The sequence below is a fragment of the Silurus aristotelis genome (assembly GCF_946808225.1).
Source record: "Silurus aristotelis genome assembly, chromosome: 9".
Taxonomy (NCBI): Eukaryota; Metazoa; Chordata; class Actinopteri; order Siluriformes; family Siluridae; genus Silurus; species Silurus aristotelis.
In genome coordinates, this window is record NC_139582.1 from 15,707,530 (window position 1) to 15,734,885 (window position 27,356).

Below are 27,356 nucleotides of genomic sequence, written 5' to 3' on the forward strand. Positions count from 1 at the left end.
TTGATATGAACAAAAACATGTTTGATTCATGAGGGGAAAAAAAAAAGCACCTTCTGCAGCAGAACTTTCAACACCAGTTTTATAAGGCTTTTTTTCTCTCTCTAATTGAAAATCTTAATTAGAAGCTAGTCTCCACCTGTTTTACTAAATTATAAATTAAGTAGTCCCGCCCCATGGAAATTAATGAACCAACCGCAGAGCCTATAAAACAGCGATTAAGGTTAATTTTGGGTTCTGGATTGCTTTAGAAGTACCAAGATGGTTGTTCCTGTAAGAATTTACTAACACATTTAGACATTGTTCATATAAGGACAAGTTTTATTATTGTTCTCGTTCGCATTTCTGTGATGAAGAATTCGTTCTATAAATATGCAAACAACAGGGACGGCGCTCTACATCACATTTCTCGAAATTCACTACATTCTGTGTATGTACACGTTTACAATACTGTAATGATACAAGTGCAGTATTTACACGTTCCGCTAATTATTTAACAGTAAAAATTATTAAATGACATATGAAGACCTGCATCTACTCCATATCTACACCGTTAGCACACAGGAGAAAGCATGTGGCCGTGTACCAGAAACTAAATCTGGTTCAATTATTTATTCTCTGTGGCAATTCTTTTTACAGTAAATAAAATCAATAAGGAAATGTAAAGACACAAAGAAGTCACATTAACAAGTCAGCCCTTGAGTAAAGGAACAGGAAGTGACACAAAGCAGCGTTGTTCACTTTCAAAAATCAATTCTGATCGAATCCGACGTCTCACTCTAGTGAGCATTTCCAGTAATGAGCGATTGAGTTTGAAAATTACCCAGAAGTCTCTGCATGCTATACACACACTCCTCTCCTCTATTTCAAGTGCACTCGTGTGACTTTCGGTGTGATACACAATCGTTAGGGGAAGTCAGCAAGGGTGCATTAAACAGACACAATGGAGACAGGACAGAAGAAGATGAATGAAGGGATGAAGCAGGGGATTAGATGATGTCATTTACAGATGCTGGTTGCTCAGGTGGCTGCTCACTGCCTGGGGGTGAAGGTCTGGATGAAGGTTCGGGTGAAATGTGATCAGCTGGCAGTCTCATTGGTGGAAATGCCATGTGAGGAGGCAGAGGAATTCTGGGAAAAACTCCAGGAGGAAGAGGAGGTCCTCGGAGCACTGGGGGAAAAAAAACCCACCACCATTATATCGTGAAGCACTGGATCAGGTGCCGTCAGTGTGTAAGTGAGTGTATATTAAACTCACTGCCCAGGGAAGGATGAGGAGGGAAGAAGTCGGGACGGTAACCTCGACGGGGAAAATTAGGGTCTCGTGGGTCCATTGGAGGAAAAGGAGGAGGAGGAAGAGGCCCTGCACTTATATGAACACCAGGCATCGGGCGTCCACTCTGTAATACACACAAACGTCAAAATGTACAAAATGAACAAAGTATTAGACAACTTTAAAACTGATAAAATTAGACATAAAAAAAAAAAACTGGTGTGTGTTTTTGGACAGAAGCACACATACCTCTCGGATCCCGTTTTCTCTAAACCCAGCAACCCCGAATGATGAATCTGTAGAGAAACCATATGAGAAGCTGTAAAAACATTAAGCTGCACAGATATTTTCCCAAAGAGGTGTAATTGCAGTCCAATGAGAAACATTCTGATTGGCAGAGATCAGGAGGCGTGTGTTACTCTGTACAGTATAATGAGTGGAAGCCAAGACACAGATTTTACCCGATTTCTCGTTGTAGTACGATTCAGGAGGAAGCGGCGCTCTCAAAAACGGGGCTGAAAGAGGTCTTCTGTACACGAGTCCTGGATCTGGACCTGTTATGGACACATAACATTTCTGATTAAATGTCACGATGGCTGGAAAAAAAAAATTCTTTGGGTCAAAACTATTGTGTTTGATGAGGAAATCGGAAAGGTGATCATGTGATGTCTGTTTAGTGTAAATACAGGGCTCATGCTCTACTCCTCCCTCAATGCACAAGATAAACTCACAAAAACAGCTGAACAACAGAAACTGATCTGATGGGTGTACCTGGTGGGCCGACACTCCTGCGCGCTCTTTCATTTTCTCTCTCCCATGTGGGGGAGCCACTTTCAGAGTAAGAAACACTCCGGTCACCTTCTGCACCACCAGGAGGCGCTGAGGGAAGAGGAGAGAGACAATGTGTAAAGTAAAGCATTTTAAACAAACATTTGCCTTTTTCCAATCCTGAATTACTTTATATCATGATCATGTGATACAAAACAAAATACAACTAAGAGTCACCTCTGCCGCCAGGCATCATGGGAAACTGAGGGGAGACCCTAGGAGGACCGTCCACCAGCGTTGGGGGGGAAAGGAATTGCCGATTTTCAGGGGGAGGGTGACCAAGTGGAGACGGACCAAATGGAGATCTTTCACCTAAAGAATCACACACACACACACACACACACAATCATCTCATGTCGGTTATTAAATCTTTTTTTTTTTTTTTTCTTTGTGGGGGGAAAAAAAAATCATGTCTGACCCCTGAAAAGTGGTGCAGGACCCTGTGGGTTTTTCTCCATCAGCTCCAGTTTAAACTGCCAGTCTGTTAATCTGCACACAGAGGAGAAAACAAATACAAAATACATTTACACACTGTGAAGCTTCACACTGTTCATTACATATTATCACAAGTGTAAACGAGAGATTCTGTGGTTCACGTCACCTCTGGCGCAGCACAGAGTTTTCTCTCTTCACGTCAGAGAGATCCCGATCCGCAGCTCGGGCAGCCAGCTACAACAAGGAAACATTAGAATGGGGATTATTGCTAAAGTACATAAATTGCTGTATGCGCAGAATCGCTACGGAATGAAAATGAAATGCAAAAGAAACAGGTGAGACATGATTCAGAGCAGAAAAACTCACCCAGTTATCATGAGCCTTTTTCTCATGTGCTGCAATCTGAAAAGAACAGAAAAAATATATGCTGGTTCAGAATCCAGGGTTTTATTATACTGTGATGTCCTTTTTTATGACTCATGATCTGCTCCATGCTGCTGCTCTGTACAGCGGCTGTGGACTGTGTTTGTGTACTCATGCTCAATGTCTAGGAAAATATATCGGTAATAATTACACTGCAAGATGAAACAGTGGGAGTGGCTAATAGGTGTACCTGGTTTCTATAGGCCTGATTGGTCTTCTCCAGCTCATCTTCCAGATCTTTGGCTCTTTGTCTGAGTGAAATAAAATAATTGTCATCTTTTAATGAAATTCTTACAGAATGAGAATCACTAAGAAAAAAAGAATTTCTACAGGTTGATTCTCACCTGTAGGAGTTCAGTTCATCTGTAGCCATGCTGATCTTTTTTCCAGCTTTGTTGAGCTGCTCCTCTTTCTGTGAGCGCTCTTTCTCCTCCACCGTTAACATCCTGGGGTAAAAATCAGTTCCTTATATCAATAATTGCTCTATAAGTAAACGGCTGTTACATGGAAATTAAATAATCCGGATTACTGACAGTTCAGGAATCATGCATATTGTTTCTTATTAGTCTTTTCAAGTAAAATCAGATGAATGTAATTTGAAGACTTCAGTAAGGATTTGCTTTGGAAAATCCTCATGATGCCAAAACAGGGATTATACAATCAACCAGTAATCAAATGTATGGGCTCAAGTGCAATTATACACAAAGTGAATTAAAAGTAGGACGTGTAGAGCGTTCCTACGGAGTGCTGACCTGTGCAGTTTGAGTTCCTTCTCCTGGTACATCTCAGACATGATCTGCAGTTTGTGTTGGAGTTTCTCAATCTCAGTGACATACATGGAACATTCCGACCCTAGAGACTCTTTCTCCTGCTGCAGCTGAGTAAGACCCTCTGCAAAAAGCCACAATGACAAAGAGATTTTACAGAGGAGTAAAAGAGGGTAAAGTGGGATGAAGGAGAGAAATGTGGGGTGGAATAAAGTAAAGCTGAGGGAAGTGAGAGAAGCTGGAATACAGAGATACGGAGCATTACTCCAAAAACTGGACCCGACAGGTGTGGAGTGGAAACAGTGAATCGAAGTGAAGTTGTATGGAGTAAAACTGGGGTGTGGACTAAATTGAAAAATACTGAAAAAAGTCTAAAAGAGTAAAGCGGAGTGTATTAAGGTGCGGCATATTAAAATGGAGTAAAGGGGAGTATAATACAGCGGAGTAGTAAAACATGGAGTGGATTCTGGAGGAGTCGAGTGAAGCATAGTGTAGTCAGTAAATAGTAAACCACTAAAACCTTGAAGATCTTCCTTAGCTTTGATTTCATCTGTGAGTTTAGCGAACACTCTGTCCTTGTCCTCCTCCATTGCCTTTAAATCTGCACTTATCTGTAAAGGAGATAAGAACATGTGATCACATTGTTTATTTCATATTTGACTGCTCATGTTATCCGTACAACTGGAACTGGCAGACACACACACACACACACACACACACACACACACACACACACACACACACACACACACACACACACACACACACACACACACACACACACACACACACACACACACACACACACACAGGAAATAACATGACACAAAAACTTTAAAGCAAACAGAATCGTACCTTTGCTGCATTGATCAGTTTCTGCACTTTCTGTTTCTGCCTCAAATCTGCGAGAACAAAACGAACAAATCAGAATTCAGATCAGTTTATTACAAACATTTCTATTTTATCAAAACAAAATTATTCGGAGAGAATTTAATGTTTAGACCTGAAGAGCTTTTGCTCTCTAAACCACTTGTGTCATTGATGGAGCTTTCTTCTTCTGAATCCCAATCTCTCATCTTCAACAGGAATTCTGTTAGAGACTGAGAGAGAGAGAGAGAGAGAGAGAGAGAGAGAGAGAGAGAGAGAGAGAGAGAGAGAGAGAGACAAAGAGACAAGAGAGAGAGAGAGAGAGAGAGAGAGAGAGAGAGAGAGAGAGAGAGAGAGAGAGACACAGACAGAGAAAGACAGACAGAGAGACACAGAGAGAGAGAGACGCACACACAGAGACAGAGTGAGAAAGAGAGAGAAAGAGACAGACAGACAGACAGACAAAGAAAGAGAGAGAGAAAGAGAGAGCGACAGACAGACAGACAGAGAGAGAGAAACAGAGAGAGAGAGAGAGAGAGACAGACAGACAGACAGACAGACAGAGAGAGAGAGAGAGAGAGAGAGAGAGAGAGAGAGAGAGAGAGAGAGAGAGAGAGAGAGACACTCTTCACTGTTTGCATTTATCAGGTTTAACATACATCTAAATGTGAAAAGCATGAGAGAGAAAGAGAGAGGAATAAGTTGATGTACTTTTATGCGCTCATCTTTATTCACACAGTTCTCCATCATTCTGTTGTGTGACGTCTCACTCATCCTCTTTTCTTCCTCTAACTCACTTAGTCGCTCCTTCCATCCCACTGCCTCCTGCTCCAGCTGAGGAAAAAAACAATACTCATATAAGCATGTGAATACACACTAAGGCTTACGCACGCACGCACGCGCGCACACATGCACACACGCACCTGTGTTTTGCTCTCCAGTAGCATGCTGTTCTCCTCTTTAGCCTCCTGGAGTTTCTTCTGCAGTCTCTCTGTGTTCATCTCATGAATTTTCAGAGTCGTTTTATCCTGAAACACAAACATGATCAGTTCACCGCTCCCACTTTTCCAGCGAAGCTGCATCCGATACTGTAGAAATGCACTTTTTGCTGAGTGATGGTGAAACCTGAAGTCTGACTCCGTGTTACTGACATTAAAGATTGCCGTGTACCTGTTCGAGCTGTGATTTGCGCTCTGTGGTCTCCTCCTCTAGTTTCTTTAACATCTCTTCCAGTTTTGTGAGCTGTAACGTACACAAAGGAGAGTCTGTTTCCTTCAGATCACAGGAATTAAATAGTAAAAAGAGGTCACAGGTGATAAATGTATAGAATACCTGCTCTTCTTGCTGTTTCCTGAGTTCGTCTTGAGTGTCAAGTTCCTTCTGCATTCTCTCCATATCACTCTTCATCTGAGCATTCGCCTCCTCCAGCTTCTTCGACATGACCTTTAAAAACAAACACACACAATTTTACTTTTACAGATGAATAACACAAACACCTGGAGGCTTTAATGGCCTGGTTTCAGGTCCTTGTCTACACCACGTTGGGGAATCTGAGGAGAACCAGTGCTTGGTGCAGGTTTACTGATACGTTGCTGCTTTGTAAATGTTTGTGCAGCTTTGTGTTGGACTGTAAACAGGATTACGTTTTACCCGTTGTGTCGTCTCTCCCTGAGAGTAAACAATGGCCTATACGCACATTCTTTTCCATAGTGTGGAGGTAAGGAGGAGTTCAAGCTGTCACTCATGATTGCAGAGCAAAACTGACTGAATGGATCAAAATAACGCATCAATTTTCCTTTAGCATTTTATATACACCTCATTACATCTACAACTCTGCTGCACCGAATCACACACAGAGATAAAGTAGTGCCAGAAGATCACATTCATTTGAATAGTTATTCGAGAGTAAATTGTGTGTCTGTGCTGCATCTCTACTAATAATGAAGCTGTTGAAGTGAACGCCTGATGCTGTTTTTTTCTGTTTTCCAGTTCTTAAAATTCATCTTGTGCACTGAGACGAATTAAAATCACTTATAAATTTAATTAATCAGAATTAAATCAAAACTTTGCATGCAGGAAAATGTTCACTGGTTGAAATGGAATAAAGTAAAATGGAGTAGCTGCGGATAATCATCCTGTAACATCACCTCCAAATCTTCTCTCTCTGAATCCTGGGCTGCAAGTCCACCATTCTGCAGCGCCGTGTCCAGCTTCTTGAACTGTCAGGAGAACCACACACACACACACACACACACACACACACACACACACACACACACACACACACACACACACACACACACACACACACACACACACACACACACACACACACACACACACACACACACACACACACACACACACACACACACAGGTCAAAATGAGCTAACAGAGAAGCTACAATTCTGTTTAATGTAGCTAAGATAAAGAAAAAAAATAAAAGAAAATGAATATTAGTGTTCAGTGGTTCATTTGATGCAATTGCATTTTGGCTCCTGATCCTATTTGATGATGAGATGTTTTTCTTCCTTCTAGAGAAACTTTAAATCCTAGAAATAACAGTTGGCCTCTAAAGCCGGGATATTTCTCTTCCCCCACCTTGCGTTCACATTCACCGAGTGTCTCCAGAACCTTACACTTCTCCTCCAGCAGCTCTGTCACTTTCTGTCCCATCCTCCTCTCTTTACCTGGAGACGAAACGAGAGAATGCAAGAGAAGCCGATCAGTCGCAATCGATTCACTGTTAATATTCTAATAGTGTGAGACTGGAGCACAGGACTTACTGCAGTATAATCTGCTCTTAACCTGCAGACAGAGAAAGAGAAAAACGGGACACGTTACACAGGAGAGGAGAATACAGAGTAATTGCAGGATTGTAATAATGAAGCACTATTTATACATGTCTTCTCTTACGATGTCAGTAAGAATCAGATGGGTTTACTGGATTATTGTAACTGATCGTACTCATGATTCTACAACTTCTGAACCTCCAAAACAGAAAATGTTCTACATTTACATTTGCGGCTTTTAGCAGACGCCAGTGTCCATAGTGACGTACAAAAGTACTTTGAGTCTCTAGCAGTGAGCACATTTACACCAGTACACTGGGAACTAAATGGTTTACAGGGTGTCACTGATCACTTACTGCCTGGATGAATCTGCAGGTGAACAGCAGGAAAGTGAATAAACCTATGGTGGTGGTGAAGATCACCGCTTCCCACGGCAACCCATAAAGATCAGGCCCGGGCCGGATATCATCAGGAAGTGACATCACAACCTGCAACCAGACAGCAGATCAGTCTCTTAGTGAAAAGAGGAAGGTGCTGGAGGAACGGTTTGTTCCTGTACATAAAAAAAAGCTCAATCGTGCAAAATCGCAAGCAAAAAAGTGCTTCATTTGTGTCTCGCTCATCAAACTGAAATCCACGCTGATCCTGAAGAGAAATCTGTCCTCTTGAAAATGTGGAAAGCATCACCAGTGGTCTTTTTAAGTCCTGATTCTTGCATTTATCTCAAGAGTTCATTCACTCGATCAGAGAGAATAGAGTTATATTTCAACAATTTGAAAAACACAATTCCAAAATAATCGTGTAAACATACTTTTAGCACATGTGAATATACTGTATATTTGCAATACTGCAACAAAGGCTGAATTATGTTACTGGAAATAATATAAAAAAGAAACCATCTATTAACATTTGTACACCTGCAGATTAACATGAATAAACAAACAACGACTGTAATATACAACTGATATATAATGAAGCAGACGATAAAGAATATACTCCTGGTGTGGGTGGAAAGGCCATGTTAGAATGCTGCCTAAATAAAACAGGTCATTATTTCAGGGGTGACACCTGCTGCTGAGGCGTGGACGTCCCTGGACCAGGGTTTCTTTTTTGCCTTTCATGTTTGTGGAGTAGCACAGGAGCGCATGAGATGTTCAGAAGATCAGAAAATCTCGAGATATGCAGAAATGTGTGTACATTTTCCCTCATCACATGAGAGGGGAGAAAAGTGAATGAAAATGAAACTGCTTTAATATGAGTGGGATTTATGCAGTTTACTCCAACTGTAAATTCTTTGAACTACTTTTGAAGGTTGTGTTTAATAACAACTCAATAAATTGCCATAGAAAATAATAAATATAAGAGATAAGCAGTTATAATCGCCTGTAACCCCATTATTACTGCTCACATTATCAATACAATTAATCTATACTGTAGAAATGCATTGTATTAAAGGCAGAAAGTTAAAATCTGTGATCATAACAATAATAATAAATAAGACGTGAATGCAGAGATGGCACTTACATCCCTGATCTTCTCCATCGCCAGAGTGTAATAAATGCTCGCGCTTCCTTTGGTATCATTCACCTCCATAACATGAGAGTCATTATTAAATCCCTCTGCCATGATTATATACTATTAAATGTTTATATAAAAAGAGGATACTTTTATTTCGTTGTTTTTTTACCCCTACTTATTCCATCTGTTATCGCTCCATAGCGGCATGCTCATGCGCAGTGCGCGAGAGGAAGAGCACTGCACTGCAACCGCTCGAAGGGGGGAATCGTTCATTCTTACGCTTTAACATGAAATCTCAACAGAATCAAAGCGCATTTTTATTTATTATAAATGTTTTTGACCGGACTACGTTATGTGAACTTCTTTTGATTGGGCATTGATCCCTTTTTTCTTGTATTACCTTGAACATTAACGAGAGCGAACACCCCTCTGAAATGCCGCATGGTTTATTCCACACGTCACCAATAATAAAACGCCACAGTAGCTACGTGCTAAGGCGTTCTACGCATGCGCAGAAGATTTGCACACAGTAGTCACAGTAGAAGTGTAAAGTTTTTTAAAAAGTGAATAGAAATATAATATCGCCCTCTGTTCAAACCTAATATTTTATTCTGGTGTTATTCTATTGAGATAGATATTTAAATCATTAAAAGTTTTGCCGATTCCGTCATTAACACACCTGTGCCTTTCACTTGTACTCCAGACCTGTTTCAAACCAGTCCAATAAACATACACAGCCTTCAGTTTCCCTTTCACCAGTTTCTCATTCTCACCTTCTGATCCTCTTCAGAATCCATATAAATCTTCACCTGATTATTTATATCCACTCTAACATCAACATTCCCAGAGTCTCAGAACCTCTGATCTGATCTGCATTTGGTGACATGTCAAGTGTACAGAAGGAAAAAAAAACTCCAGACTGGAATGAAGTCTTAAAGGAGCAGACGGTTGATCTTTTTTCTCATCCTACCTCACTCACAGCGTGTTTCACGTGTGCACCTTTCTTCATCACGTACGTGAAAGCTTCGCTCGTCAATTCAGCAATGAGAACCCAGTATGAACCCAGCAGAACTTCTGTCAAAAAGAAAACACCATTTACATAGTGGATAAAATATACCATACTACGACTGCGATTTAGTGCCACGTAAAAAAACATCTAAGATTATAAGAATAAAGTCTATAATAGAAATAGTGCTAGGACTTTATTCTCGTAATTGGACTTGGAGTCTTAATTGTCATTGTAGTGATACATCGAAATTTGTTTGTTAGCTCTCAGAGACCAGTAGCAATAAGAAAATGTAAGAATAAAAAAAAAATGTAAGAATAAACAAAAAAATAAAAAATTATAATAATTGCACTAAATACAATAACATGACTATATACAGTGAAATATATGGATGATCCGCTTTGGCGACCCCTAGTGGGAGCAGCGGAAAGAACAGTAGTACAGTACAATTACATATTTTTGCAGTGGGACTTATATTTCGACTTTATTTTCATGTTGCTACGACTTTATTCTCGGAATCTCGGATATATCTTTTTTTTAATATGCCTTTAAAACGCCACAGTACAATACACATCAGTTACCCCATCAAAAAGACAATTAGATCCTGTATACCGTGTGTGTGGTGAGAACTCTTATCAAGAAAACGGTATTTGCATTTAGGGATTTGTGTGTTTGTTTGGCCTTTTTGCTATCAGTGTGTTTTTAGTGTCATCCTGCATTAGAGTCATACTAACATGTTCCTCTGAATATAACTATCACATCTTGGTTGCATTTTATTTGTATTACACACACATGTAATGTTCATGTCTGAAAATGTAGTGAGAGCTTTATTTCTGACTGATTCAAAGCTCTGACACTGGAGACTCCTTCTATAAATGTTCACCATTCTTCAAAAAAATCTTCACACGTGTTACTAGGGATAATATTAATATAACCCTGCGTTACTATTTTTTGACCAGCATCTCTCGACCAATCATGATGCAGAACTCAGTAGCAAAGGTGATGTAATAAATGGAATATTTACCATTTTGGGATTCTTCAGGTGCGAGGATCTCCTCTGTGACAATATCAGTGTCCGGCGGAGAAGCAGTTTTCTGGTGAGACTCAAATGTGTCTCCGTTATCTATTATTCTAATCTGGTCTGTGATGACGTCTTGGCCATTAAAGAGCGATTTACTGCTTGAACTCTCAAAGTCGTTTATGCCAAAGCTGGTGTTCATGTTGATGTCCATGTCTTCTCCAATGCCTCGCTCATAGATCCGTGTGCTCTTGGTTGTTCCCACACATGCTTCGCTGACACACTCGGTCTGTCTTAAATCTGTTTGAAGAGACACATGAAAGTGTGAAAGTTTTTTACAGCTCATTTTGAAATATCCAGTAGCAGCAGTGAGCCATCAGATGATTGGATCATGAGAGTGTTCTTCTGCTCTAATGAGGTTCTTTATTGGTCCTACAGGGCAGAAAAACATCCTCAGGTTTATTCAGCTTGACCTGCAATTACTGTACTTCCAACAGTGAGAAGAAATCAATATCTCTGTGTTTAGATCTGTGTGAAAGAAATGGTTCCTCAAGGGTTCCTCAAGGGAAATTATCTCACACTGATGCATAAGGAGAAAAATAATTCAATAACTCTGAATATATTTATAAATGTAGTACACATAAATACATACTATTAGTACCTGGGCTTTTATCTACTCTGCCATCTGCTACCACGGGCAGTAGCTTCTTTCTCAGCATGGATAAGACAGTGTATGTGGTTTGAAGCGACGGCTTGATTTCTTGATTTCTGGCTTCCAGAAGATGTTCCAAAGTTTGTTGAAAGCCATGAAGCTCAGCGAGCTCTTCAGTATTAATATCTTCTGGGTGTGCAATGATGAAGTTCAGCCGTGATAACGTTTCAGCACTAAAAAACTTCAGGAGATCCGATATGTCCTTCTCACTGAGTTGAGCCTGCAGGTTAGAATACGCATGTTTCTGTGTCTGAGGAGACGTCGCTGCTTTGCTGGGTTTAACGTCTGATGTTTTATCTCCAACGTAACCATTTTGATCTCCATCAGACATACTGGAAATTTCAGTCTCTGCTAATGGAGTTGTCAGACTTTTATCTAGTGCACTTTTTGGTGTGACTTCAGCCTGCTTTTCTGCAGCACTTTCATGTTCCTTAAGCTCTGAGGACTCCAGATCCAAATCGATCTCCAGCTTCTGTTTGGTTTCAGAGATGCTGTGAGTGCTTTCTAAACCATGAGCAGGGTGTAAACTCAGCTGATCTTTCTGACTTTGGTCTACACTTTCTTTTTCTCTGACAGTCTCCATTCCAGTTAAATTGATACTTTCTTTTTTTCCATCAGATGCTACTTTAGTAACATCACCTCCACTTGAGTTCTCCAATTGAGAAATGCCTACTCCTTCATTTTCCCTATCAGTCTCAATCTGGGAGATGCCTTCATCTTTATTTTCTCTAGGCTTAATTTGAGGAACATCTACACCCGCATTTCCTCCACCAGTCTTAGTTTGAGAAATGTCTTCACCTTCATGTTCTTCTTCAGTCTCAATTTGGGAAATGTTTTCACCTTTATTTTCTTTATCAGGCTCAATTTGAGAATCATTGTTTTGTCCTCCAGAAAACTCCACTTGGGTTACCGCAACACTTTTGATGTCTCCACCAGACTCCATCTGAGCAACATCGACATCTTCTGGTTCTCTAACATACTTCACTTGAGTAACCCCACCCTCCTTTTCTCCACCAGACTCCACCTGAGTTCCTCCATGCTGCTTAGTTTCAATAATGTTTCCACCCTCCTTTCCTTCATCATACTCCATTAGAGTAACGTTTACACTTTTGATTTCTTCATCATATTCCACCTGAACAACATCTGCACCATGTTCCTCATGTTCAGACTCTGAATGGATGGTTTGCACTGCCTTGCCACTCCCCACCTTCAAACCTGCCTTTTCTGGCTCAGGTAACACATCAACTTCTTCACTTTTATCCTGAGCTTCATCAAATTCGTCTCCCAACTCTAGACTCTCTACAACAGTTCTGACATGAAGTTCTGAATCTGACTTGGTCTCCTTCCCAGACTGTGCATCTTTTTCACCATGACCATCTGTAAATTGATCTTTGTCAGAAAAGTATTTTGTTTGTTCACCACCTTCACGGGCTTTTGTTCTATTTTGTTCTGCTAACTCGGTCCAGACTGGTTCCAGACCAGTTCCTCTGTTAATATTGAGCTCAGATAACACGTTCTCACTTTGGCCTGAGTCTGTGAACTCATCTGTCTCTGCATGGACATCCTTTAAACTTGTGGAGATGTTTTGACCATCACCACCGAGGTCCTGCTTATTACCATCTAATGAACTTTCTACAGCATTGATTTGGTCCTGAGCTATATTCACTTCCTGCACAGCTTCTTCTTCTTCTTCTGCTTCCTCTTCTTCTTTTTCTTCTTCTTCTTCTTTTTTTTCTTCTTCTTCTTTTTCTTCTTCTCCTTCTTTTTCTTCTTCTTCTTCTTCTTGGGATGATATCTCGCTTAACACATCCATCAATCTAACACTAATCTCATCATCATTATCACTCTGTTGCTCCTTACCTGTGTCTGGAGTCTTTTCTCCATCACTTTCTTCTTTATCTCCAGCATCGTTGGATTTAAAGGGTGATTTTAGGTTATTGATCATCATTGACAGGTGACCGACAGAAAATATGGACTGTGACTGTGAGTTCTTTTTAACAGTCAGTTCTGAATCCTCAGTTTCTACATCACCATCATCATCATCATCATCATCATCATCATCATCATCATCACTCTTTAATGTCCTGCGGTCACTTTGATCAGTGGACTGCTTCAGACTTGGATCTGTGACACTCAGTTTGGTTTCATCATCACGTGTTGCTCCTTCAGAAGGCGATCTCAGGTCATTTGTAGAAAATATGGACGATGACAATGTGTCTTTGTTCTTAACATCTTCCATGGCATCAGGAACATCAGAAGTGTCTCCGTACATGTTGCTGATTCTGCTGTGGACACTGTCGTACCATCCTGCATCATTATTCCCAGCAGTGGGATCAGCGTTTTCTAGTTCTTTGTCTCGGCTTGACTTTACCTCCTCGCTTTCCAATGTTACTTGAGGATCTTCGCTCTTATTATGAACGTCCGTTCCATCAAGAACACCAGTTTCATCAGGAGCATCAGTTCCATCAGGAGCGTAAAATCCTGTAATTCTGTTATAAACGCTTCCATACCATCGTTCCTCGAGCTGAACGTTCTCCTCCGTCTGATCCTTGCTGCTTACTTCCTGTTTCTCCTCTTGGTTTCTCCTCTTTTCACTTCTTGAGTCCTGAAATGGAAACGATTCAGATACTGATTCAGAATTTTTTTCATCCTTGGAAATCTCGATGTCTTTCGCTTGATCGCTTGAACTCTCCATTCCTTCATCTTTACTAGTGTCTCTTTGATCCTCAGGATCTCTGTAGAAGTTTGTGATTCTGGTATAGACGCTGTTGTACCATCCTGCATCCTTCTTCTCACCAGTTTTCTTGTTCTCAGTGATCGTCTCAGACAAGGTTTCTGTTTTAAGACTCGTTGCTTCCTGCTCTTCCTTTAGATTTTGCATATTTTCATAATGACTTTGTTTCGTGGTTTTAGAAGGTGGCATGTCACCTCTTCCTTCTCCTCCTTCAAAACCTAAAACGTTTTTTATTCCATTTCCCAGTAAGTAACTGGACTCCTCACTGGCCGAATCCTCTGTATTCTCAGTTTGATCCTGTATATCACTTTTACCAAATCCCAAAGTGTTGCTCAGTCCATCTCCAATCCAGTCCAGAACTTTAGCTTGTTTCTCCCCCTTCTTCTCCTCATCCAACTGGTTGACATCCAAAGCCAGTTTTCTGATCTTAAAGTTCTCATGCTCTTTATTTCCATTTCCTGCTTCTTCAGGATCGGTAGCAAACCATCGGCCAACAGCAGATCCAATCCAAGAAGATCTGCGTTGTTCAGGTTTCTCCTTGTCTTTATTATCGTTATCAACAGGCTTCGTTTCGACATTCTCATTTGTTTCAGGTGCTTTGGGAACTCGATCATCAAAATCACTGTTACCTAATTCTTCTTCAGACTCGCCACTTTGATCTCCAAACTCGTAATCTTCAAATTCTTCACTGGAGATTATTGTGCCGAAAGCATCCATACAGAAGAAGTCTGTTTTCTGAAAAGAAAATATTTACACGTGAGGTGTGACACTGCAGCGGCCAACAGAACCGATTTGTGTTTTCTCTTTTTCTCTCTTTGGTTCTCACCTGAGTTCTTAATCGAATTTCCTTCTTCTCATCAACATAAACTTCATCTATTTTCACTGCATCTTTGGGAAAATATCCAAAATGCTTCTCTGTCTGCAACACAAACCAACTCATCACCATTTAGACTGGAAACCATGCAATATCCTGAGCATGATCTCTGAACCTAACGCTAATCTGGAACAAATCAATTCCACCGATGCTAAAACAAAAGCATCAAGTCTGAATGTTAATTATGTACAAGTGCAACATGTTTAGATTTTATTATAGAAAAACACAAATCTAAAATAAACCATATGAGTTCACACGAACATTAAAAACTAACAAACAAACATTGTGAATAATCTGCTATAAACCCCTTAATTTGATATGAAACTCTAAACTCTAAACTCCAAACTTTAAACTCTAAACTTTAAACTCTAAACCTAATTAGTGTGTATGATGTTTTCACTTTTGGTCAAAGAAATAAATAAAAGAGTGACTGATTCTCACACTTCCAGCCCACAGGTCGCTCCTTTTTCCTGTAAGTTTGTGATAAACGTCGATCATGTCGCCTTTTTTAAAGCTGAGAAACCTGCAGTCCTGAGCGTGATGATCTCTCACCACCTCAACACGGCACAACAGACCTTTAACACACACACACACACACACACACACACACACACACACACACACACACACACACACACACACACACACACACACACACACACACACACTCTATTATAATACAATGATTACCATACATCAGAGTATAGTCATAGCAGCGTCTCACACTCTGATATTCCATTATTTTTAAATATTATCATAAACATCTAACGTTCAGTGTCTGTGTGTATTAATAATAATATAATAATAATAATAATAATAATAATAATATAATAATGTCACTCACGTGCGCATGCGTCGTCTCCACACGTTTTATAATCAGACATTAATCCTGAACTCTGCAGAGCCGCACTGAGGATCAACAGCAGTAAAATGAAGACGTGATCAAGAGCCATGATACTGAAAGTTTCACACGAGTGTCAGATCAACAGCTCCATCTGCAAACCTCCATCTCCACTAAAACCATACAAAAAAGAAAAGTGGAGTAAAAGCACAAGAAGGAGAAGGAGAAGGAACAGTGATTGAGGACGAAGCCGAGGCTGAGAACAGATCAGAGGTTACTGAGAGTCAATCATTAACACGGGTTCAGCATGTTACTGCAGGAAGTGACAACACACACAGGACAAACAACATGACCCCCCCAACTCTCTGTCTCACCTCTCTCTCACTCTGTCTTACCTCTCTCTCACACCTCTCACTCTGTCTCATCTCTGTCTCACCTCTCTTACCTCTCTCTCACCCTGTCTCACCTCTCTCTCACCTCTCTCTCACCCTGTCTCACCTCTCTCTCACCCCTCTCACTCTGTCTCACCTCTCTCTCACCCTGTCTCACCTCTCTCTCACCCCTCTCAATCTGTTTTACCTCTCTCACCTTTCTCTCACTCTGTCTCACCTCTCTCTCACCTCTCTTTCACTCTGTCTCACCTCTCTCACCTCTCTCTCACCCTGTCTCACCTCTCTCTCACCCCTCTCACTCTGTCTCAGCTCTCTCAATCTGTCTCACCTCTCTCTCACTCTGTCTCTCCTGTCACTCACTCACCTCTCTCTTTCTTATGCTCTCAAGATTCACCTCTCTCTCTCTCTCTCTCTCTCTCTCTCTCTCTCTCTCTCTCTCTCTCTCTCTCTTTCTTTCTCTCTCTCGCTCGCTGTCTCTTAGCTGTACTGAAGTGTGTGTGTGTGTGTGTGTGTGTGTGTGTGTGTTTTGTACCTTGGTTCTTGCATTGTAGTTTTGCTGACTGAATCTAATCACTAATCAAAAGTCTGAAGATCTTTTCGGGAGTGTCGAGAAAGTGGAGAAAAGGAAAAGATAACAGAACTGAAGGAAGAAGATACGAGACTTTACATTCTACACTTTCAGATCTGTAATAATCGAAACACATTAACAGTTATACTGTGATTATTTCCTGTATTTATTTACAATTATTTCATGTATACATGTGTTTATTATTATTATTATTATTATTAGTGAAATTGTTTTTTTTAAATAGAAGTTAATTTTAATAAAAGAAACTTGAAACTAATGACAATTCAGCCATTATTATATATATATATATATATATATATTATTATATTATATTTAATATGAAAACAAAAAATAAAGTGTAGATAAATATAACGTGTAGTGTATTTGTATGTATTTAAATAAATAAATAAAGTTTCTGCGTGTGACCGGTTGTAGTGCAACATCGTGAACACCAGGTGGCGCGACAGTAATATAGGAGGTTTTGGGCGGCATAGAGAATCCATGAAGAAGAAGGGCCACCCTTGTGGTCGCACTTTAATGACGTCATTTTGTGCTTCAAACGGCTAAGTTTTATGAACGAAGTGCACTAGCACTAGTGTGTAATCTGCTGTGTTTATGCTCTGTGTAGGTCCCTGCTATAGAGAGGGAACATGCGTTTGGGATTCAGATTGTGAATAAAAACACGGGGAGGTGAGCGTGAATTCAACAGTCAGTTTACTTACTAAAATAAACAAGTAAATAAAAGTAAGCCGTTGTATTATAGATTTTTGTTGAACTTTAGTCATGAAATCCGATGTGGAGGAGTTAATGCCCAGAATTTTACCCGTGGATCTCTGTGATGGAGACGAGGAGGAATTTAATCTGAACGAACCACCAAGAAATCCGAGGGAGTATCTCAGACAGGTCCAGTAAGTGTGTGTGTGTGTGTGTGGGAGAGGAACAGAGAAAGAGATGATCTCAGAGCTGGAGCAATGTGATGACGCTATAAACTGATATCACGGTTTTACCTGTATCACGGTTTCTCAATAGTGACGGGAAGATCGGATCATCTCATGTTTTTAGTCATTTAGTTAATTTGGTTTCTTTCTTTCAATAAAAAATGAACGAAACACTTTGAGATGACTCGTTCTTCTGAGTCACATTAAAGAGTCGAAAAGAAAGAATCATTTATGAACGACTCCTCAATAGTCATCACACAGAGAGAGAAGATCAGATCAGATCACACACTCAGTTCATCTCAAACTGCTCATTCTGTAGGTTTATACCGATTATTAGAGCTTTAAGAAAGATCTGTAGTGAAAGTTGTCTTCCTCTCAGTAAACCCGAGCAGGAACCTACTTGGCATCGACTCGGTTCTTCTGTAAGTGCTCATGTTTAACACTTTCCTTATAACAATGTAGATTCTTTTTCTGGTTGCAGAAAGGAAGCGTCGCTTTGCCCGGATGTGGTGGTGGCTCAGATTGACCCGAGGAAACTGAAGAAAAACCAAACTGTAAACATTTCTGTAAGTGTGAGAGAGAAACTGTGCAGTGATTTCACACGATGATGGATTTATAATGTATAAAACATTCTATAAATGTGTAAAAAGAGAGTGTGTGTGTGTGTGTGTGTGTGCGCGCGCGCGTTTGTCCAGGTGTCGGAATGTCGTGCCGCACCGCAGGGTTTCTCCCCCAGCTTTCGGTGGCAGCAGCAACAAGTCAGCACCTTCTCCCAAATCCGACAGGTTCGTCATGTTCACCTGCACTCGCTTCATAAACACACTGACTATCGTTTCTATAGTAACCGCTCATTCTCAGTGCAAACTGATGCTCAGGTGACGTCTTCTCAAAGATTAAAGGTGTTCAACCCGTGTAGAAGGTGATGCTGTGGGTTTTGTAGGTAGGTTTTCCGGCATCTTCAGGACCACAGAGTTTCTCCATAACTACCTTCAAGAAAGCCTGCTGAGGGAATGAGTGTTTCTCGCTGCTATAACATAAGAACAGCAGAGAACATGAACCAGTGTTCCACAGCAACAAATGTAGCAATAAATGAATATTATTTTTGTGTGTTTCTCCTCTGTGTTCTGTTTCAGAGCGTCTCCAAACACCGGCAGCACTGGAAAGCCCAGTTTCTGGACGACAATGTTGTCATGGTGAGAAACAAACAAACGATAAATAAATACATTTACAAGGCATCTACTTTAACAACAGGTTTAGTTTATGAGAATATATATATATATATATATATATATACATACATACATACACACACACACACACACACACACACACACACACACACACACACACACACACATATATATATATATATAATATGTGTGTGTGTGTGTGCGCGCGTGTACGCGTAGATGTTCCCATCACCATAACAACTTTTTTTTGGTTCAATTTGCTAATGTTTTCAGCCCAAAGCAGATGATGAAGAGGGATGGAAGAGATTTTGTTTGGGTGTAAATATTTATTTGAACGTTACACAGAGTGACGGAGACACATACAGTCCGGGACTTGATTATGAGAAGGTGTGAGTACACACACACACACACACACACACACACACACACACACACACACACACACACACACACACACGCGCGTTGCAGCTAGAAGCACAATAAATGGCCAAAAGTATTGAGACGCCTGAATTATCCAGTTGTATGTGCTTCTCTAAACTGTTGGAGACACTTGATCCAGGGAGACCCAAAACCGTGTTCCAGCATGAAAATGCCCCTGTGCACAAAGCCAGCTCCATGAAGATCTGCTTTTCATGGGTTGGAGTGGAAGATCTCCTGCTGTAGAGCTCCAACACTATTAAACACTATTGGGATGAATGTGACTGCACCCCAGAAACCTCCTCACCTTTTCACCTACATGACTACCTGACAACACCCCTGTAGCTGAATGAATCTTTACAAATCTCCAGAAAATCTAGTGGAACATCTTCCCAGAAGAGTGGAGCTCATTATAACAGCACATGGAGACTAAATGTGGAATGAGATGTTCAAAAGGAAGCACATTGTGATCTTATGATCAGGTGTCACACATACTTTTGGTCATATTGTGCAGTAAGACATCTTGTGTGAAATCGTCTCAAACTGTTTAGTAGAGCAAAATTTGTAGCATTAGAATTTAAAAAGTTTAGAGTTAAAAAGTCTAAAATGATAACATATTTATGATGTAATAATCTCAGTGTCATAATAAAAAATTCATCTGATTTAAAATTCAGGATATTTAAATTTTCACACTGTATCATGAAGGTGAATTTCCTCATTGAGTCTCTCCTTCTCTCCGTCAGCTGGGCTTCCCTCCGTTCCTTAGCATCGTCAGCAAACTTGCCCAGGTAACCTGAACTCCTCGCAGGATCCCTCACGCCACACACTCACTCACCAGACGTATCAAAACGTGTAGCGATGATTTACACGTATCATAAATGACGATCTTTCATTTCTCTGTGTTCCTCAGTCCACTGTTTTGTCCGTGCTCGAGTTCCTGATCGGCTGGTTTGAGGGGAACGACTTCGTTCCACAGCTGGTTTGTGAACATCACAGGAGATTTTGATTTCACAAACTTTTGGTTGAAGATGATTTGATTTCCATTACGTTAGTTACTGGTAAATTCAATAGTGTTTAAATTAAGCTGGGTGATTTATATCAGGTGTGTGTGTGTGTGTGTGTGTGTGTGTGTGTTCGTGTTCGTGTTCGTGTTCGTGTTCGTGTTCGTGTTCGTGTTCGTGTTCACAGGGCAGATGGCTTTACGCTTTACTAGCATGTCTTGAGAAACCTCTTCTTCCTGAAGCACATTCACTCATCAGACAGCTGGCGAGGAGATGCTCTGCAGTACGGGCTCACCTGGTACACACACACACACACACACACACACACACACACACACACACACACACTCTTCTAAATAGTCCTCTATACATGTACGAGTGTACTGTAAATGCTTCTTTCACTCGTATAGAGAAAATGACTCCTCTCTTCTGTTTCAGCTGGATAAAGATGACGAGCGTTTATCAGCACTAAACCTGATGATCTGTATAGTAGCGAGGTAACTTACACACACACAGAATTTTATTCTCATTGTACAGCAACATTTTATTTATAGAGCACTTTTAACAGACATTTTCCCAAAGCTGCTTTACTTTAAATATAAACGGATTACAAATAGAAACTACAGCATCAGAAATGAGTCCCTATAAGTTTATCACTAATGAGTGCGTCAGTGGTGACGGTGACGAGGGTAAACCCCCAGAGACTTCATGATGAAGAAACCTTCAGAGGAACCAGACTCATCCACATCTGGGTGACACTGAACCTTCATTCATCATAGTTTTATCAGTGAAATGCAGTTTACCATCTTTCAGATTATATACAATATAAAATCTGGGAAAAAAAAGTAGTTTTTATATATAATGTGTTATAAAATAGTAATAAATCCAAAATGAACCCATAACATAAACAACACCCTGAATATTTCTTGTGTATTTTTATGTTATAAATAAATAAAAAAAAACTCACTTTCTTTTAATGTCTTTAGATCAAAATATTAAATTCTACTGGAGCTTCATTCTATTTAGATCAGATCATGGCTTTATCTCAGATACACTTCTCATCTTCTAATAATGATAATCTGAGTATTGCACTGCAATCGATCATGTTAGTCCGGACTAGTTACTGTTTAAGCTTTTTTAATGTGTAAATATACTTTTCTTTTTGTTGTTGTTTAAAGGTATTTTGAACAAAATGATTTGGCTGATCGAGAGTGAAGACTGAGCTGAAGATCAAGCCTGAGCTTCCGGACTCCACTTTTTCATGTTCTGGAAACTTTTCTATTGTTTTGTATGGAAAACGAAGATGATGGACGAAATTCAGAATATTTTCTGCCATGCAGCCTTCAGTGTCAGTGTTTTTTTGGTCAGTATTCTGGATCTCATTCAAAACCGAGGGATTAATAGATACATGTGTAAATGTAAAAAAAAAAAAAAATAATTTTTGAAAAGAAAAATACAAAACAAGAGTTGTACTGAAATAAACTTCGGGTTTTCTTTTTTTTTATTTTTCTGTTTTGTGTCCAAATTTCATTTTATTTTTAGGTTTATATACAGTTTAAATAATGCATATAATTTCAAATACAAATAAGCATGAGTGTAAATACATTTCATGTAAATACATAGGTTTATTTATACACTCATTTTGTAAATAAATGTAAAAAAAATTATTCAAAATGTATGTCTTTGCTTTCAGAGCAAAATTTTTTTTTGTTTCATAGATATTATTTTAGCAAAATTAAATTGAATTTAATTTATCACATACACGTACCGAATACGACATGTAGTGAAATGTTTTTAATGGCTGTCCAATATTTAAAAAAAATATATATATAATTTAAAGAAAATTTTTTAAGTACAATAAAAGTGTAAAGTATGAAATATATATTTTATATTGTGTAATAAATGTATATACTATAGGAAATATATGCAGGATTTAGACACGAGCTGGGTATAGATATGCCAGAGAAATTGACAGTAGTACAGATTAAAAATATCCCTGTGTGATTGTCACTAAATTTCCTGTAATAATGAGAATTATTATTTTTATTATTGTGTCATTTCGTTTAATTTCATTCACTATAAATCATTAAAATGGGAACAGAAACTAGTTTGACCCGCCCACCTGCTTACAACGGCGAATTCTATTGATTATTTTTTCTGTCAATCAACACAATATTTGATCATTCTCACTTCTGATTGGCTCAGATCTCTGTCGATCAAACATTTCGCTTCCCTTTTCGTGCTCACACCCATCTTTTCTCCCACCCTCTCCGCAATAGGGTTTGTGTGAGTGTTAGCTGGAACGGCGGTTGACCTGCAGCATGGCGGTGGCTGTGCGAGCTTTACAGGACCAGCTAGAGAAAGCGAAAGAGTGTTTAAAGAATGTGGACGAGAATATAAAGAAATTAACAGGCCGGGACCCGAATGAGTTACGGTACAGAGACTACACTAATCATACAGGAGGCTTAGCTAAAGGGCTAACAAACCGAAGCTAGCTTATTAGCCTAGCATGATTAGCATGCTGGTCTGACCGCGGTGTGACTGTACAGTGAAATAAACACGACCGTGTTGAGAACATTTTTCTTTCTAATTTTCTTTCTTTCTATTTATTTATCAAAAATATTTTTTTATTGAACATTTTCTCTTCAGGCTTTAGCTTGTTAGCTGTGCTAGTCAGCTCGTGGTGCACATTAGCGTGGTAGCGTTAGCTAAAAAAAAAAAAAAAAAAAGCAAAGCTAGCGAAGAAAACGGGCTCGTGCAAAGGAAAGATTTAAGTTACATAATCTGTTTTTAATAAGAGTTTACAGAAACCAGCACGACTGAGGAGGAGAACGACCTGCTATTAGTGCACTAGAACCTGTATAATGGCCTAATGGTCGTGCCCTATGTAGTGCACACTTGTAGGCTTCCATTCAGGACGGAACCATTTCACAATATGAGGATTTGGAGTTTATATGTAAATGTTTAATAAAAAGGACCACAGAGAATAATCTTATCCACTATGTATAAATGCTGAATTTTTTTCAGCTCAGATTTTGGGCGTTTTTTATTAATTTTGTGATTTTGTTGGCAGGCCCGGTCAGACCAGACGCCTTTCTGTCCCAGGCCCAGGTGGAGGAGGAGGTGGAGGTAGAGGCAGAGGAATCAACATACTGAGGTGCGTCTCAGGAGGTTTTGTATGAGAATGCTGAAAAAAGCTTTAATGAGTTGACTGTAACGTGTTGTGTTGTGTGAAGGCGTGGACTCTCCGATGGAGGTGGAGGACCCCCAGCCAAACAGAGGGATGTTGAAGGGGCACTCTTGAGGTACACAAAGCCAAACTAAAACTCTACCTGTTATTAAAAGGCACCGTTTAAACATTTGGACATTTTGCTTTAATGTATGTGTGTGTTTAAATTTCCACCCACAGGCTGGCAGGGGATCAGCGAGCCAGGAGAGATTCACGCCATGACAGCGACGCTGAGGAAGAGGATGATGTCAAAAAAGTGAGAGCACACCATCTGTTTAAATATTAATCATGTTTAGCAGAACACATTCATAGCTTTCATGTGGTGATTGTTCTTTAACCCAAACCCCACCCCTTTAAACATACATGATGTAGAATAGAATTCTTCTCATGAACGTGTGTGTGTGTATATGTGTGCAGCCAGCGTTGCAGTCATCAGTCGTTGCTACCTCCAAGGAGCGCACACGTCGAGATCTGATCCAAGATCAGACTATGGATGAGAAAGGGAAACAAAGGTAGCAGGCTTGTTTATTTATCTATTAATTCGTTTTTATTCTCAATTCATTATTTTGTTTTTTTTTTATGCTCCTTTCTTTACATCCTAACTTTTATACTCCATTGCATTATTATGAGCAGATGTTGTGTATTGAAAACAATCACTTGCATATCTGACAATAACCGAAATCTCAAGCTGTCAAATGTTAAAAACAGCTGTTACACACACACACACACACACACACACACACACACTCTCACTCACTCAGCATGACAGGAAGTGCCTGTTTTTTATTTTATTCTTTATATTGCTGTGCAGTCATTAAACTCTGATATTATTTGATATAAATTGTGCATGAGCACTCGATATTTGTGTTGATCGAGGTGATTGCGTTGTGTTTGCAGAAATCGCCGTATGTTTGGTCTGTTGATGGGAACGTTACAGAAATTCAAGCAGGAGTCGACGGTGTCCACAGAGAGGGTACAAACACACCATTTTTCTTACTTTCTGCATTGCGCTTGTTATGAAACTAGTTTGTGTACGGGTTTAAATACGGAGAAAACATCTGTGCTTTTATTTATATTTAAAGTTTAAAAGACGGCAGGAAATTGAGCAAAAGCTGGAAGTTCAGGCGGAACAGGAGCGAAAGAAGGTGGAGAGCGAGAGACGCGAGCTGTTTGAAGAGAGACGAGCCAAGCAGACGGAGCTCAGACTTCTGGAGCATAAGGTGGAGCTGGCTCAGCTGGTAATCTTCTACTTTATCCATCTTTATTCAGCAAAAAATACTTTTTTTTTTCTCTCTGAACAGTGTTTAAATAAATAATTAAGCTTGTTTTGCTTCAGATGTTGGAGTTGAGTTCAGAGTTGCACGATGTAGTGATTTAATTGATTTTATTTGTTTTCTGTCACAGCAAGAGGAATGGAATGCCCACAATGTCAAGATTATCAAGTTCATACGGACGAAGACCAAACCGCCGCTGCTTTACCTGCCGGGTCGCATGTGTTCAGCCACGCAGAAGCTCCTGGACGAGTCTCAGAAAAAAATGAACGGTAAAGCGCAGCATGACCTCTAGTGCAAGGGAGGGTGGATTCTGACATCAACTCTGAAGAATTGAATCATTTGCGCACTCTAAATATAAACTTGTAATGGGATTGAAACATGTGTTCTCTAGATGATCAGATGTAATTCTGTGGATTTAATCTGGGCTCATTCTGCTTAAAGATTTGACTGAATTCAGAGTATTTTACATGCTTAAATCTCAAAATGGATCTGAATGACTGATATTTTCTGTCTTTCTGCAGCCATGTTTGATGAGAGGCGCGAGGCTTTCGCCGAGCACCTGAACAAGATGGAGGCTCGTCCGAGGCGTCAGTCTCAGCGCGCCGGAAAAAAGGAAACGGAAAACCCTGAAGGGCCGAAGAAAGAAGAGGAAGATGAAGAGGAGGGTAAGCAGAAGGAAAGGTTGACAGGTAAACGACACGATGTAGAGATGGAGGAGGAGGAGGATGATGAGGAGGAAATAGAAGAGAGAGAGGAGAGTTCAGAGGTCAGGGAGATAGATGGGGAGGGGGAGGGAGAGGGGGAGCAGATCCAGAAGCAGGAAGAAGCGATGGAGAAAGATGAGGAGAAGGGAGAGAAAGATGAGGAAGAGGAGGAAAAGGTGGTGGTGGTGGAGGCAGCAGCAGTGGAGGAGGATAGAGAGAGAGAGGTAGAGGTGAAGATGGAGGTCGAGATGGTAGTGAAGGATTTAGACGGAGAGCAAAAAGAACAGCAGCAAGAAGAGCAGGAAAAGAGTCCAGAGGTAGACGAGGTAGGTGGAGGCATGGAGGAGGAGAAAAAGAAAGAGGAAGAGAAGGAGAGCTGTCAGGATGACAAGGTAGAGTCCCCGAAAATCCCAGAGAACAACATGGAAGTCCAAGCCGAGGAATCTAAAGAGATCCCTGTTGAAGTTCCTTCACAACCCGAAACTCAAACCGACAGCACAGAGCCTGGGGTAGTGCTCGAGTCCCAAACACACGAAGAACCACCACCAGAACACTCGAAGCAGTTACAGGAAGTAGTCACGGAGCCTCAGGGAACAAAGAATCCCGAGGAGGAAGTGGAAGAGACACGAGGTCGAGTGAAAACAAGGACGTCAGGGAGCGGAAGCCGGAAGAGCATCAGCAGCTCCTCCTCGAGTTCCTCTTCCAGTTCCTCATCCAGCGGCTCTAGCTCTTCATCCAGCAGCTCCAGCAGCTCTTCGTCCGCTTCGTCTTCCTCCTCATCTAGCTCTCGGTCACGCAGCCGCAGCAGAGAGCGGCGCAGGAGGAATTCAGACCGGAGGAAGAGCGACCGGAGTCAGAAAACCAGTAAAAGCAGCAGCGGGCACAGGGAGAGGAAGGAGAGATCCAAGGAGAAGGACAGGAAGAGGATGAGTTCGGATGCAAGCCGGTCAGGAAAACGGCCTTCACGCAGTGAGCGGGAACGCAAGTCGGACCGCAAAGAGAAAAGGCGCTAAAGAAAAAGAGCAAAAATTTGCGCTTTTCTTTTTTTTTTCTTTTTTTTTTGTATGCAAGAGAAGGTGAAACTGTCTTAATGTGACTTCCTGCTCTTTTAAAATTAAGATCTGATCTTTTTGTTATAAATATTATTATTTTTTTTACATTCATCGATCACTTTCTGTGCTTGCTGTCTTTAATTTTAGCTTTTCTAAACGTTGATTTTAATCTCATATCGGACATGTTCGATCCTCAGCCCCGTTATCTGATACTCAACTTCTAGAAAAGGCAAGAATCAGCCATGAGAAGTTTTTTTGGTATGGAACGTGAGCGTCTTTGACCTCGGTGTTGTCGGTTGTCATGTCACGGTCATACGGTAGAGTAGTGATCTTGTTTCGGCTGCTTGTGCATTACAGATGTTTTCAGTTCATCTCTGTAAATGTCAGGAGTCCACTGTGCCGAGTGAAGCGCAGCATCCCTGATTTTTCGGCGCGAGTTGCCGAACTTTCGTATAAATGAAGCGTGATCTTATTTTAAGGAGAAAGTTGAATAAAATGTAAAAGAA

General features: G+C 40.4%; 3 protein-coding genes across 5 annotated transcripts; 2 read left to right on the forward strand and 1 right to left on the reverse strand.

Moving 5' to 3' along the window:
- Positions 1–297: 297 nt before the first annotated feature.
- On the reverse strand, positions 298–16,345 carry mia2 (MIA SH3 domain ER export factor 2). 3 transcript variants are annotated; one of them, XM_083551005.1, is made up of 30 exons: positions 16,089–16,345; positions 15,686–15,819; positions 15,197–15,289; positions 12,477–15,105; positions 11,586–12,434; positions 10,931–11,224; positions 9,871–9,974; positions 7,739–7,870; positions 7,377–7,398; positions 7,192–7,280; positions 6,738–6,809; positions 5,923–6,033; positions 5,761–5,832; positions 5,514–5,618; positions 5,302–5,424; positions 4,727–4,823; positions 4,579–4,625; positions 4,244–4,334; positions 3,709–3,847; positions 3,301–3,402; positions 3,147–3,207; positions 2,900–2,935; positions 2,700–2,767; positions 2,517–2,587; positions 2,276–2,410; positions 2,042–2,149; positions 1,732–1,824; positions 1,520–1,566; positions 1,256–1,397; positions 298–1,168 (listed from the first exon to the last, which is right to left on the reverse strand). In XM_083551005.1, the coding sequence occupies exons 1-30, from the start codon at positions 16,195–16,197 to the stop codon at positions 987–989; spliced, it is 6,357 nt and encodes a 2,118-aa protein (XP_083407131.1). In that variant the 5' UTR covers positions 16,198–16,345; the 3' UTR covers positions 298–986. The 3 variants fall into 3 exon arrangements, with proteins under 3 accessions (XP_083407131.1, XP_083407132.1, XP_083407130.1); XM_083551006.1 differs by lacking the exon at positions 11,586–12,434 and having other exon boundaries at positions 13,497–15,105; XM_083551004.1 differs by having other exon boundaries at positions 11,586–15,105.
- A 1,264-nt stretch (positions 16,346–17,609) lies between these two features.
- Positions 17,610–22,473, forward strand: gemin2 (gem (nuclear organelle) associated protein 2). Its single transcript, XM_083551140.1, has 11 exons — positions 17,610–17,735; positions 17,827–17,953; positions 18,465–18,549; positions 18,679–18,768; positions 19,117–19,176; positions 19,447–19,560; positions 20,334–20,378; positions 20,501–20,569; positions 20,779–20,889; positions 21,030–21,088; positions 21,770–22,473. Exons 2-11 carry the CDS (start codon positions 17,829–17,831, stop codon positions 21,804–21,806), a joined length of 795 nt encoding a protein of 264 aa, XP_083407266.1. The 5' UTR covers positions 17,610–17,735; positions 17,827–17,828; the 3' UTR covers positions 21,807–22,473.
- Positions 22,474–22,847: 374 nt separating this feature from the next.
- pnn (pinin, desmosome associated protein) lies at positions 22,848–27,356 on the forward strand. The gene is made up of 9 exons (XM_083551061.1): positions 22,848–23,025; positions 23,665–23,748; positions 23,828–23,896; positions 24,001–24,076; positions 24,238–24,332; positions 24,718–24,793; positions 24,903–25,058; positions 25,225–25,363; positions 25,616–27,356. The coding sequence occupies exons 1-9, from the start codon at positions 22,913–22,915 to the stop codon at positions 26,809–26,811; spliced, it is 2,004 nt and encodes a 667-aa protein (XP_083407187.1). The 5' UTR covers positions 22,848–22,912; the 3' UTR covers positions 26,812–27,356.